Raw genomic sequence first — 12,336 nt, 5'->3', positions numbered from 1 at the left:
AATTAAATTTTAAACAGTCTAATATAATTTAAAAACTTTTAAAAGGATTTTTTTGTTTCTAGTTTTTTTTTTAATTCAACTAAGTTTTCAATTAAATATTACTAATTATAAACTTATAATTAAGTTTTAAAAACCAACAATAACAATACAAAATAGCTTCTATAATTATAAATATCCCTTATACTTTTTATGCAACTATCATTCTTTCCTTTGACGGTTACATGTTGCTTATCCGTTCCATTAGTTTTATTTTCTACAGAAAACTAGAAAAATAGGAATGTCACTTATGTGAGCATTGTATATATAAAAAAGGTTACATTTCTGTTATTGCTATATAATTTAAGCCAACAAAATGTCAAACAATTAAGCAACAACTTCTAGAGTTCTGGTTTTTTTTGTTATGAGATTATTGAGAGAATCAAGCAAAATGATTATGTTAGAAACATTTACATGTAGCTAAAGCAATTATTTCACCAGAAATGACAACATTTACAAAAAATTTATCATCTTAGGAATTTTTTTTATTTTTATATTAAAAACAGATGTTATATTTTTAACGATCATTTACACACTTATTAATATAAACTGATATTCATTACAATATGAATATGTCATAAAATAAGAAACATTTGGTAATTATCAAAACACGAATTTGGATTGAAATCAACAATTTTAAACATGATACAAATTCTAATATTATGGAGTAATACAAAAAAAATCATCAAATTATCATCTTCTCCACCTTCATGATGTTTAAATGAAAGTAAGCAAGCACCTAGCTAGGATTACAAGGTTTATTCATAACAGTTGGGAGACATGGTTTCATAATATTTTGGGAGACATATATTTAACCAAATTAAATAGATTAGAAAGCATCACATAATTTTACAATCAACAATACACAAAGGAACACAGATTGCACGACTCACATAAGGATTACATAGTTTCGTAACAATTGGGAGACAAACGCGGTTTAACCATAATCTCAAGTGGAGAAGCTTTGACATTGCTCAATCCAAAGGATTCAGTCATGTCAATAGGTTCAGAAGATGGGTTCAAGATTTCAAAGGAATGCAAAAAACTGGCCAGAGTTAAATGAACAATGTGTAGGCCAAAGGATATTCCAGGACACATCCTTCTACCACTTCCAAATGGTAACAACTCAAAATGATGACCCCTAACATCAATATCTTTATGAGTTGTAAGGAACCTTTCTGGTTTAAATTCCATTGGATCTGACCACACATTAGGGTCAGTGTGAATCTTCCAAAGATTTGTGATTAATCGAGTTCCCTTTTTAACATCATAGCCACCCAATGTGCAATTGTTTATGAATTCACGAGGTCCCGATAGAGGAGCTGGTGGATACAATCTTAGTGTTTCTTTGACTATAGCTTGGAGATATACTAGTTTACTTATATCTGACTCACTAACACTTCTCTCTTTCCCAACTTGTGTGTCAAGTTCTGCTTTTGCCTTTTCCAATATAAGAGGATTTCTCAATATCAAAGATAATGCCCATGTAAGAGTAACACTGCTTGTGTCAGTTCCTCCCACAATTAATGTCTGCAAATTAAGTACAAATTTCGTAAGAAAAATATTCCAATTATCTTCGGGAAACTTTATATTAATGTAGGTTTAACTAGAAATAATAGACTCAGCTTTTGTAAAGCAAGAAATAAAGCAAACAAACATGTTATTTGCACGTTAAAATAATTTGTTGTAATTTTCACACCGCTTGAATCTCTCTCATTTTTTTCTTTATTAGTTTAGTATTAACACTTGAGTTTAAAATGTTTGGAGGTGAACAAAGAATATTTAACTGGGAAGCAAGTAATTGTATCTACGGAATGAAGACTGAAATAGCTGGCAATGAGAAGTGGACTATCTTAAACCAATGGTCCAATGGTATGAATATTAGGAGTGTGTGTACATTTGGAGATGATAAATGCTCTAGGGCTCAGATATGCAATATGATGAAGATGGTCTCCCGTTGATCACTATTAATAAATCTTTAATTCACTATGTATTAAGGGCTAAATTAAGCAATTAATTAATTTAAATTCAGTCAAAACACATGAAAATTATAATTTATTTATTGATTTATTCTCAGGAATACTTTTATAAAATTATTGTATTTTGTAGGAATTTTTCTAATTAAAAAATACCTAGACTAAAGACCAAAGGAAGTAACAAGAAGAGGAATTGGTGTTGGAGCTTTTAGCGCTAATCTCTCTCACAAGATGACGCTAGAAGCACCAAATTCTTTTTATTTGTTCATGCTGTGAGTAAAGTCAATTCCAGCGACACCTTTTGAACCAAATTCACTCACAAGATGGCACTTTAAATGCCAAGAGTCTACTTTTAGTTATTTTGCGCCACTGTTGCCACGTCCTCAAGCTTGAATTTTGAATCAAATAATTGGATCACAAATCTTGTTGAAAATTTAATTGGAGATTTTAAAGGGAATTTTCTCTTCAATATAAAAGGGAAATATTTTGAAAACAAAAGCATTATTCTGGAAAGAGAGATATTCGAGCACAGAGGCAGAGAGCAAAGAGCAACAAACGGAACTCAGAGATTAGAGATAGTGAACGAATTGAAAGAGGATCGAAGCGAAAACGTGGAGATTCAACATCGTTTTTCATCCAGGAATTTAGTTTAATTGTCCTTTATTTTCTTTTGACACTTTGTTAAAGCCAGATATGTTTATGTTTGGCTAATTTTTTTGGTAGTTAGGGATATGGATCCAATGATTACTCTTATGATGATTTAAAATATTTTTCAATAAAACTTTGTCTCAATTGTTATATATTTATCCTGATTTATTTGTTCAAATTTCTTATATAACTTGATTAACCATATAGGAATAAAGAAGGTAAAATTCTAAATAGAAATATTTAGAATTTTAATCGAACTAGGATAAATATCAATTTTTGCTTGTTCTAGACATAAACTGGTGAGAGTTGGAGACATGTGAAATTCATCGCGTTTAAGGCTTAATCTAAAAAAGGTCTATAAGAAATTAGGATTCTAATTAAGTTAAAGGGTTAAATAACTAAGACATTAGAAATTTAACTAATTAATAATTAGATGATGAATCATTTGATAACAAGAGGGTTAGAATTTTCTTGAATTAATTTATTTCACTTAAGGGGAATAAGAGGTGAAGTATACCCTAGCTGCCTTTTTCTTCTCGATCTTAAAACTCAATTCTTGATTTCAAACTTGTCTTTTAATTAATTTCTTCTACTGTCACTATTCTGTTATTTATAAGGCCCCGAGAGGGACGATTGTAGAGATGGAAAGTGACCCTAAAGCAGTTATCTTACTGATGGCTATATAGGATCATGGGTTGCAAACCCATGTTATGGGTTTGCAGGATCATGATATGGCCGGTGGTGGCTTCCTTAGACAGAAGCTCCAACCTAGTGCCGGGTTGGACTAAAGAGCCCTAATGTCACCTGGGATTCTCCGCAAACAAAAAAACACTATGACATTAGGGCATTTGGTAGAGGAGATATATATTTTTTATCGAAAAAAAAAATATTTTCGGAAATATGGTGGGAATTTTTTTCTCGGGTAAGTTATAAAAAGATGTTTGGTAGGCCAAAATTTTTTCAAAAAATTGGGTTAAGTTTACTGATGCTATATTTGATTGATAGTAAAATATTGATAGAAATATGAACTGAAAGGACAAAATTATCTATTTTTCACATATATTGATATATTGTATGAAGACATTTTTGTCTCAAAAAGTGAAAATGTGTTTCCTAGTTGGTGGGAAAAAAATAATACCATGGGTGGGATGAGATTATTTTTTTTCCAAGTGTAGTTAAAAACGTAAATGATAGGGAAAAAAAACTATCTTGGGATAATTTTACTATTATTCATACCAAAGAAGATAAAAAAAAAAATCCTTACTCCACTTTAGCAGGATTTCCCCCAAAATATTCGTATCAAACACCCCTAAAAAAATTATAATTTTGGTAAGGGTTTTAACATGTGAATACTATAGGAAAAGCTCTGCATATATGTTTTGAGGAAATAACATTTTTTAATAGGGAACTAAGTCTATATATACATACCCATATTGTGGCTTTGATTACGGTATTAGTATCAAACTCATCAATTGTTGTTCCATCAAACACTGAAAGCATCACGTCCATCAAATCTTGATCACGATCAACCTTTTCATCCAAAGTCCTGTTCTTGCAGTGTTCCTCTAACCACTCACCTAAAATTCTATCGAATTCCTTTGCAGTTTCCTTCATAGCCTTCTCATGGCCACCGAAATCAAACCATCTCAGATAAGGAATAGCATCTCCCACAGTGAATTCCCCCGTCAAACGCATGAACTCTCTCAAAGCCTTTATACATCTCTGTCCTTCATTCTCATCAACACCAGTCTCATCACCAAAATATCTCTTCCTAACGGCCATTCGAAGAACCATGTTGAAAGTTAACTGAAAAAACCACTGCTTCATATCCACCAACACATAGTTACATTCGTTCCTTCTTTTGCACCAAACATTGAAAAGCTCTTTAATCGATGTTTGAACTTCCAACACACGAAAATCTCGTAGTTGATCAACTCTGCGACTTGAGAAGATCTCTAGAGTTGCAACCTTACGCAGTTCACGCCAATAAGGACCATAGGGTGCAAAACTAAACACGGCTTGGTTGTAACTCATGTGTTCAACTGCAACAAGTTTTGGTCGAGATGAAACGGCCATGTCGTTTGTGGTGAAGCATTCTTTAGCCATTTCCCAATTGCTGAGTACCAAAGTTGGTGTGGAACCAAGCTTTATGGTGAATAGTGGTCCACATTTGTCAGCCATGGCACCCAATGTTCTATGGGGTGTCGTTGAATTTGAACCACTCAACATTAATGGAAGATGACCAAATATAGGCCATGCACCTTCCACTATTGGAGCCTCTCTACTATGATCAACTTTGGAAGGACGACATAGTATGAACAAACGCAAGATGATTAGAGAAAGGAGTCCAATTATTGTAGTGTTTAGGTAATTTAGAACTAAATCCATTTGAATTGGTTTGAGGATAAAGAATAAGGTTGTGTATATATTGCTGGGTCTGGAGAGAGATAAATATCTGAAAGGCTTTGATACATGGTTTTGAGTATAGCTCTTCCAAGTATATCGACATATGTTTTTTGTGGCCAAAATGAATTTGTCTGGTAGTGTCCATTTTTTTTATTTATAAATTACATGTTAGGAGATAATTTTATTCGAGGCAAAAATATCTACATCATCATAGTATGACTAACTCTTCCAATTTTTTGTTTTCGACATTCACCTTACTTAAATGAAATATACCACTTGAACTAGCTCCATTTGATCTAATGACTAATGGTGTCTATTGACTATTATATAACCTGACTTTTTTTATTGAATAAATATAATTTAAAGACTTTTATTATTATTATATGTCAAATTTAAGGAAATATTTTCAGTATTCGCGAAGTACTCGATACTCTTTTTATCGAATATAACAAAAAAAAAAAAAAATTGTTACATTATGCTTGGTTTTATATTTATTTCCGTTCATATCCCACTTTTTTTTTCTGTATTTGGGGGGACCATGTGGGAAAACTGAAAAGTTCTCCAATTTTTTTTTTTTTTGGAAATATCTCTTTACCCGTTCAAATAAGCATATGTAAAGTATTTTTATTATTATTTAAAGCTAGTGGGGAAATTTACTGTTGAAATGCATTATCAATTGATAAAACCTCTTATGCTGAGAAATCCAACAGGTATGTTTATTTGGAAAGAAAAGAAGATCAGATGGTAGCTATGAGGGTAGAAGATCGGGTGACGGCGGCTGTGGTATTTGGGTAGAAAAGGAAAGATAGGGTAACAGGCGAATTCAGTTTAGGTTGTTTCTTAGGTGGTGTTTGGTTGGGGATAAGTAAAAAATTTGATGGGTAAGTGTATGTGGGTATCTGTCTTCACCATGTTTGGTTGAGGATTTTCAATAGATTTTCCCATCTAACTCACTTGGCTAGGAAACGAGAAAGAGGACCAAAAACTGGAGAAATGCACTGTTCAGAATCCTTTTGAAGATGTGGAATTGTTGTTCAAAATCGGATAAATGAAAAAGGTGATGAAATGTTGGTCAAGTTTACCCCTGCTTCAGTTTACTGCGTTTACTGCATAAGAAAAAAAAATAGGTTCTGAACCGTATAACACGGAGGTGTTTTTTCGAGGATATTTTTGTAAATTTCATTAAATTTTCTCATCAATATTTTATCTTCAACCAAACACACATTCAGAAATTTAATTCAATTTTCCTGGTAAAATTTTGCCCAACCAAACAACTTTTTTACAACTTTCCTATCTAACTCACTTTTCCTCGAGATCCCTAGTATTTACATTTCCCTAGTATTAAAAAATTTATCCCCAACCAAACACTACCTTAGTCTTTCACATAGAGATGTGTAAATTAACCAAAAAAAAAATTGAATTCAACTATGAAATCAAATTGAACTGGATTTAAAATTGATTTTTAAAGAATTAGAACCAAATTGATTTTTAAAATTAATTTAAAATCGAACTGTTTTCGAACCGAACCAAATTGATTTTTATAACTTATTTTTAAAATTTTTAATTTTCTTTTCTTTTCAAAGGTCAACCCGAATTGATTCCGAACCGAATCATTTCTAACCGAATCGAATCAGTTTTGAATCGAATCGAATCATTTTCAAACCAAATCATTTAAACCAATTCGATTCATTTTTTTTAAAAATTCAATTCGATTCGACTCATGAACATTCCACCTGTAAGTGAATTGGTGTCTTCACATTTTTGCCCCACTACAGAGTTCTTGAAATATTTTATTTGGTGTCTTCACATTCCTCCTGGGGCATGTAATGTTTTGCCCCACTACAAAGTTCTTGAAATATTTTATTAAATATTTGATCAGTAAAATAGTTTATATAAGCCAATAAGTTAGCTATCAAAGAAAGAGAAATACGCTGTACAAATTGAGAACAACTCTTAAAAAAAATGTATTTATATTATGAAATTTAAATATTTGATTAACCATATAATTTATTATGAATTGTTATATGTATTAAATGTAAATTATATTAATAATATTTAATATTAAAATGTGTCCTAACGTATTAAAATTTGACATTTTTCTGGGTAATGAAATTTAACATTTTTTAAGATTAATGTCCCGTCATTTGTGTCGTGTCCTATATCAGTATCGGTGCAACATAGACTATTAGTCACTCACTATATATCTGGCTAAAGCACCCTTCTAAAACTGTTGGATAAAAGAATTGTTCAGTTAGAGCTGATTAGATAAGTTTTTTCAAACTAATGCAGCCAAACACGTCACTGTTACTGATGGGACTAGTCTCGTCAATGATCCCCACGGGACTGATGACATGTCAGTGCCACGTTGGCAGTCCTATCATCATAAAATTTCGGAAGGCAATAACTCTTAACTCGGGTATCCCAATCAGGTTTTTTTTATTTATTTCACTTAACTTTTCGAGGTCTACGCAATGACACTTCATTTGACATATAATATCTCCCACAAACATAGTTCAAATTTGCAACAATAGTTCCACAATCATAAGAGCATTTAAACCTAGAAGCTCATAAGTTCTTTCCAAACCGACACCTTGAGCTGGAGCACGTGCAATCAATTTCTTGGCCTAGTTTTCCCACAACTAGCCTCTGAGGCAACGATTTTTTTAGCAACAAGATTAATATTTTAGGGCTTTTCATACGAAGAAACATTGTTATCTGTTGTTGCCTATGCACATTGATGGAAAGGAAACCACTGTTATTATTTGTTATTGTTGAATAGTTGATAAATAAGAAAAAGGATTAAATAACATCATTCACATAGATAAAACGTGTCAATCGATGACATGTGTTGTAGCTCATGACGTTGGTTCAAAAAGAACTCTGGATTTTCTGGATTTAAACGCTCTTGTGATTGTGGTACCATTATTACAAATTCAAACTATGCTTGTGAAAGATAAAATATTTCAAATGATGTGTCATTACGTGGGACTCAAAAAATTATGTGAAATAAAAAAATTCATTTGATTTGGACACCTAAGTCAAAAATTATCGTCTTCCAAAGTTTTATAGTAATGGCATTGCCTACATGGCGCTGACATGACATTATTCCCGTTAGGATCATTGACGAGACTATTTTCATCAATACCAATGACATGTTTGACTACATTAATTTGAAAAAACTTATACAATCAATTTTAATTGGACAATTCTTTCATCTAACAATCTTAGAAGGGTGCTTTTGCCCTATATATCTACATGACAAATATGCAAAAGCATCTAAGCAATTTTAGCATCCTCTTCTACCACACAGGAAAAAAACTATCATCATAAAGATTTGAAAATTTGAATGGCAAAGTTAACAAGTTCGGAATCATTTGACATTTGATCTTTGCCAATCATTTCATTTACAATGATTTTTTCTTTTTCTTTTTCTTTTTACTTTTTTAAGAGTAGAAAAGGGAGTTATGATGTTCCTCAAACAACCAAATGATGTCCTTTAACACCTCGTGTTAACCCGGTTTGTTAACATGTCATTGTATTAAGCCACACTTAATTAAAAAATGCGGAATAACTTTCTACTTTCATTTATGACGTCATTATACTTAGCCAAGTTGATTACTTAATCAATTTTCATAAAACATCGCCTGTATGTAAATTGCGAAAGACAGCTAACTGAAATACCTCATAAATAAATAAGTGAGTATCTAAGTCACAGATCTACAACACGTAGTCCGGACATAATCCTGATACAATTATGCAACTCGAAACAAGTAAAAACATAAAGTCAAGTCATGGTGGCATGGACAATCCCTATGCTCACCAAATAAGGCAACAAAGCCCAACCAGATTCTCAAATCAAATAGCATAAGCATGATAGAAAACATAAACAACATCCAATATCCAGTCATGTCAGCATACAGCATAAAATAATCAACTAAGCTCTGGCCTCCTACCGCCAGAGGCATCTGCCCCCAAATTACCTGAACCTGAAATAAGTGTCCCCAAACATGGGGTGAGATCTCTAAACAAGAAATCTCAGTAAGACAAGGGGTCCTCAAGGATCTTCCACCCCAAGCTCACTTACATGTGCAATATAAGTTCTAAAAGCAGTTAATCAATATAAGTTCCAAAATAGTGCAATGCAGCAGATAATCATGTCATGTGTGTTCTAACAATTCTAGTGATCAGATAAGTGCAGGAATACGTCTATTACCCACACAGTATCAGCATGTTGTACCCGCCCACAGGACCACCCCATGGCCTCTTGTTTAGGCGTAACACCACATACATATCATAAGCAAATTGCACTTAACAACTCAATAGCATTTCAATAAAATAATACATGAAAACAACATCATGCATATAAACCATCCCCCATAGGACATGGTAGAACAAACAATGGCTAAACCGAGGACACGAAAGCTTACCTTGCATGCTAGCTATCCAAGCCAAGAGTCCACACAATCTCAAAGTCCAAACACAGCAGGATCACAATCTGTTTCGGACTAACAATATATCAATAATCATACTTAACAATCATATAGAACAAAGAAAGCGCCTTTCCTTTACGTTTTACGTCTTTAGGCTCCTCACAAAGCGACAAGCCCTTAATCACTTAGATTCTGACTTAGATTAGTTATAACAGAAGTCCCCTTGGACCAAACATGGGTCCACAAACTTAGAATATCATTCTGTATGAACAGTACCTTCACTGTCCACGAAAACCCAGAATATCCGGATATTCCTCGGGGACATATTCGGATATCCATATCCAGATATTTCCATACCCCATATCCGGATATCCAGAAGCCCATATCCGGATATCGATATTTGGATCTCCATATCCGGATATCAATATCCGGATATTTCTATCCAAATATTTGGATATTTCGCGACAGATTTTTCATTTTCGCAAAGATATCCCTTCAAGGTTCCATTTTTAACACTTTAAAACGTTATAGCATGCATCTCTAAGTCCATTTAGGTTCACATATCAGTTGGTTACTTAAACCATTCATTAGACATGCCAAGACACATCTTTTAAGCATTAAAACTCAAGTTCAAGGGTGGTAAGACTTACCCAAGCTTAAAACAGAGCAATGGATGCTCTTGGAGCTCACCAGACTGCCTCTACAGTTCTGACCTTGCCAAGCCACGAAAAAGGAGATCAAAGGTAATTTCTTTGCACAAAAGATGACTCCTTGGCACCACAAATGCCAAGCAAATGGTTCACACACTCTCCCAACACAAATTCAGCACCCAACTCTCACCCAAGCTGACTCTCTAGCTCAGAAGTAAGATCACAACACACTTCCAATGACAACTCTCACTCACACCAAGTGTATAGGTGAAGATTTCATGGAAGAAAGGACCTCTATGCTCAAGAAATGGAGAAGAGGCAATAGAATAGTGCCAAGGGAAGCTGGTCATCCCCCAAGGTCACGTAGAGCATAGAGAATGCCTAGGGTTTAGTGCTATAATGCATATATATAGTCACTTAAGAATTAAACACACAGTATTCTCATTAATTGCTACGCTTAGCATTTTAATCCCAAACTTTGGAATCTGAACCTACTCATTTTTCTATGATTTATTATATTTTTATTTTATTTTTCGCAGCACCTTTCCGGTACGCGCTGTTCCATAGCCAGTATCAGTTCTGGCACCAGTTCTCATTATTTTAACTTGAAACTTGTTTTACAAGTCCTATATATTATTCTAGGAATATTCCCACACTTATTATAATTTTCCGGGTTACTTCATCGGTACGCATTTATACCGAGTAGCAGAATCGGTATCTGCACTTTTCGTCAGGAAAGCGACTTTCAGCATTATTACTCACTTACTATAATTATTAAAGCCTCAAAATAATTATTAGGGTCAATTATGAAATTATTTCATAATTCTCACGTTTAATTAATTACTTTCCTTAATTAACGATGGTTCTTACATGTCCCACCACCATCCCCTCAGGTAGAATAAGTCTCTTGTGCGAAACAAGAAGGAAATAGTCACAAATATAATTCAAATACATTATTAATATTGCTTGGTCAAGCTTAATTTTGTTATTTTGTTTTTTCAGCTATTACATCAAAGGAGCGATATTTCTGTGGTCCTAGAGCAAAAAAGATTTGGTGTGGCAGAGACGAGAGAAAGAGAAAAAAAGTTGAGGAGAGAGGTGAGAGAAGATAGAAAAAAAAGTTATTCAGATGTCAAATTTTAAAAAATTCTAAAACATTTTAAAAAATTCCACATCAAAAAGAAAGAAAGAGAAGACAAAACTAAGAGGATCAAGGCAGATACAAGGATAACATATAAGGTGGAGATCTAACCACCCAAGCAGACTTGTACATGCAATTCATCCGTAGCAGTAAGCCAAAGCACCCTTATAAATGCTTATGTCCTACTTCTTTCGTGATTTATTTATTTACTTTTGCTAAATTTAAAAACAATACATCGTTAAAATAAATTCATAACAGGATTACATGGTTTCAAGACACTTCAATGAAACCTTAGACCACAAGTATCACTTGCTTTCATAACATTTTGTGAGACAAATATCATTTATCATCATTAATGCATTTTTATATAGTTATAATTTAGTAGCAGGAGATAAAATTATTTCAAATAACTTGAGAAACGAAAACCTATATATATATATATATATATATATATATATATATATATATATGAAAAATCTTATATTTATTACTTTTTTTTTGTTTCTTAGGCATTGATATATGTTAATCTGATAGTTATAATTTATATGAAATTAATAATTAATTAATAAATGGGATATAATAAATTATAACCGTCAGATTGATTAAAATCAACGATTAAGATTTGATTATAAAAATTTGTAAACGAACACAGTTGTAAATTTAAGTCCTATATGTATGTACAAACAGTTAAAGAAAAGTTAAAATATATAATTAAATTAATTCATCGCATACAATAAGTGTTAAATTAAAGTATTTGAACCTTTTTTTTTAATTTAAATTGCGTTTGACATATATTGATTTGTGGAACATCAGAAATAAAAGAGTATAATATAATATCTGTAATTGAGTCATATACTACCTTTTTTTTTAGTTGTTTGATGATGAGTATACAGAACTAAAAATTTTGTAATATCGCATACAATAAAGCAAAATTTGTTATAATGTCATTTTGTCATGCATTGTTTTATGTGTAAGAATTGAGATGATAAAGTGTAGAGGTTATCAATTATTTCCTCATTTTGTGCTAGATGAAATTTTATTGCATAATT

At 32.4% G+C, this 12,336-nt stretch overlaps 1 protein-coding gene across 1 annotated transcript; it reads right to left on the bottom strand.

Moving 5' to 3' along the window:
* Positions 1–706: 706 nt before the first annotated feature.
* On the bottom strand, positions 707–5,096 carry LOC133308904 (cytochrome P450 82A4-like). Its single transcript, XM_061509639.1, has 2 exons — positions 4,089–5,096; positions 707–1,566 (listed from the first exon to the last, which is right to left on the bottom strand). Exons 1-2 carry the CDS (start codon positions 5,046–5,048, stop codon positions 937–939), a joined length of 1,590 nt encoding a protein of 529 aa, XP_061365623.1. The 5' UTR covers positions 5,049–5,096; the 3' UTR covers positions 707–936.
* Positions 5,097–12,336: the final 7,240 nt, after the last annotated feature.

This window comes from Gastrolobium bilobum, unplaced genomic scaffold, assembly GCF_033153095.1.
Source record: "Gastrolobium bilobum isolate Gb01-03AN ecotype WA unplaced genomic scaffold, APGP_CSIRO_Gbil_v1 utg5203, whole genome shotgun sequence".
NCBI classification, from domain to species: Eukaryota; Viridiplantae; Streptophyta; class Magnoliopsida; order Fabales; family Fabaceae; genus Gastrolobium; species Gastrolobium bilobum.
This window is presented reverse-complemented; position numbering and strand designations above follow the sequence as displayed.

Bases quoted from the DNA above. Each gene is read 5' to 3' on its own strand.
- LOC133308904 (XM_061509639.1), bottom strand. From the start codon at position 5,048: ATGGATTTAGTTCTAAATTACCTAAACACTACAATAATTGGACTCCTT. The intron at 1,567-4,088 runs GTATGTATATAT...CTTAATTTGCAG, and splicing joins TAATCAAAGCCACAATATGG to ACATTAATTGTGGGAGGAAC.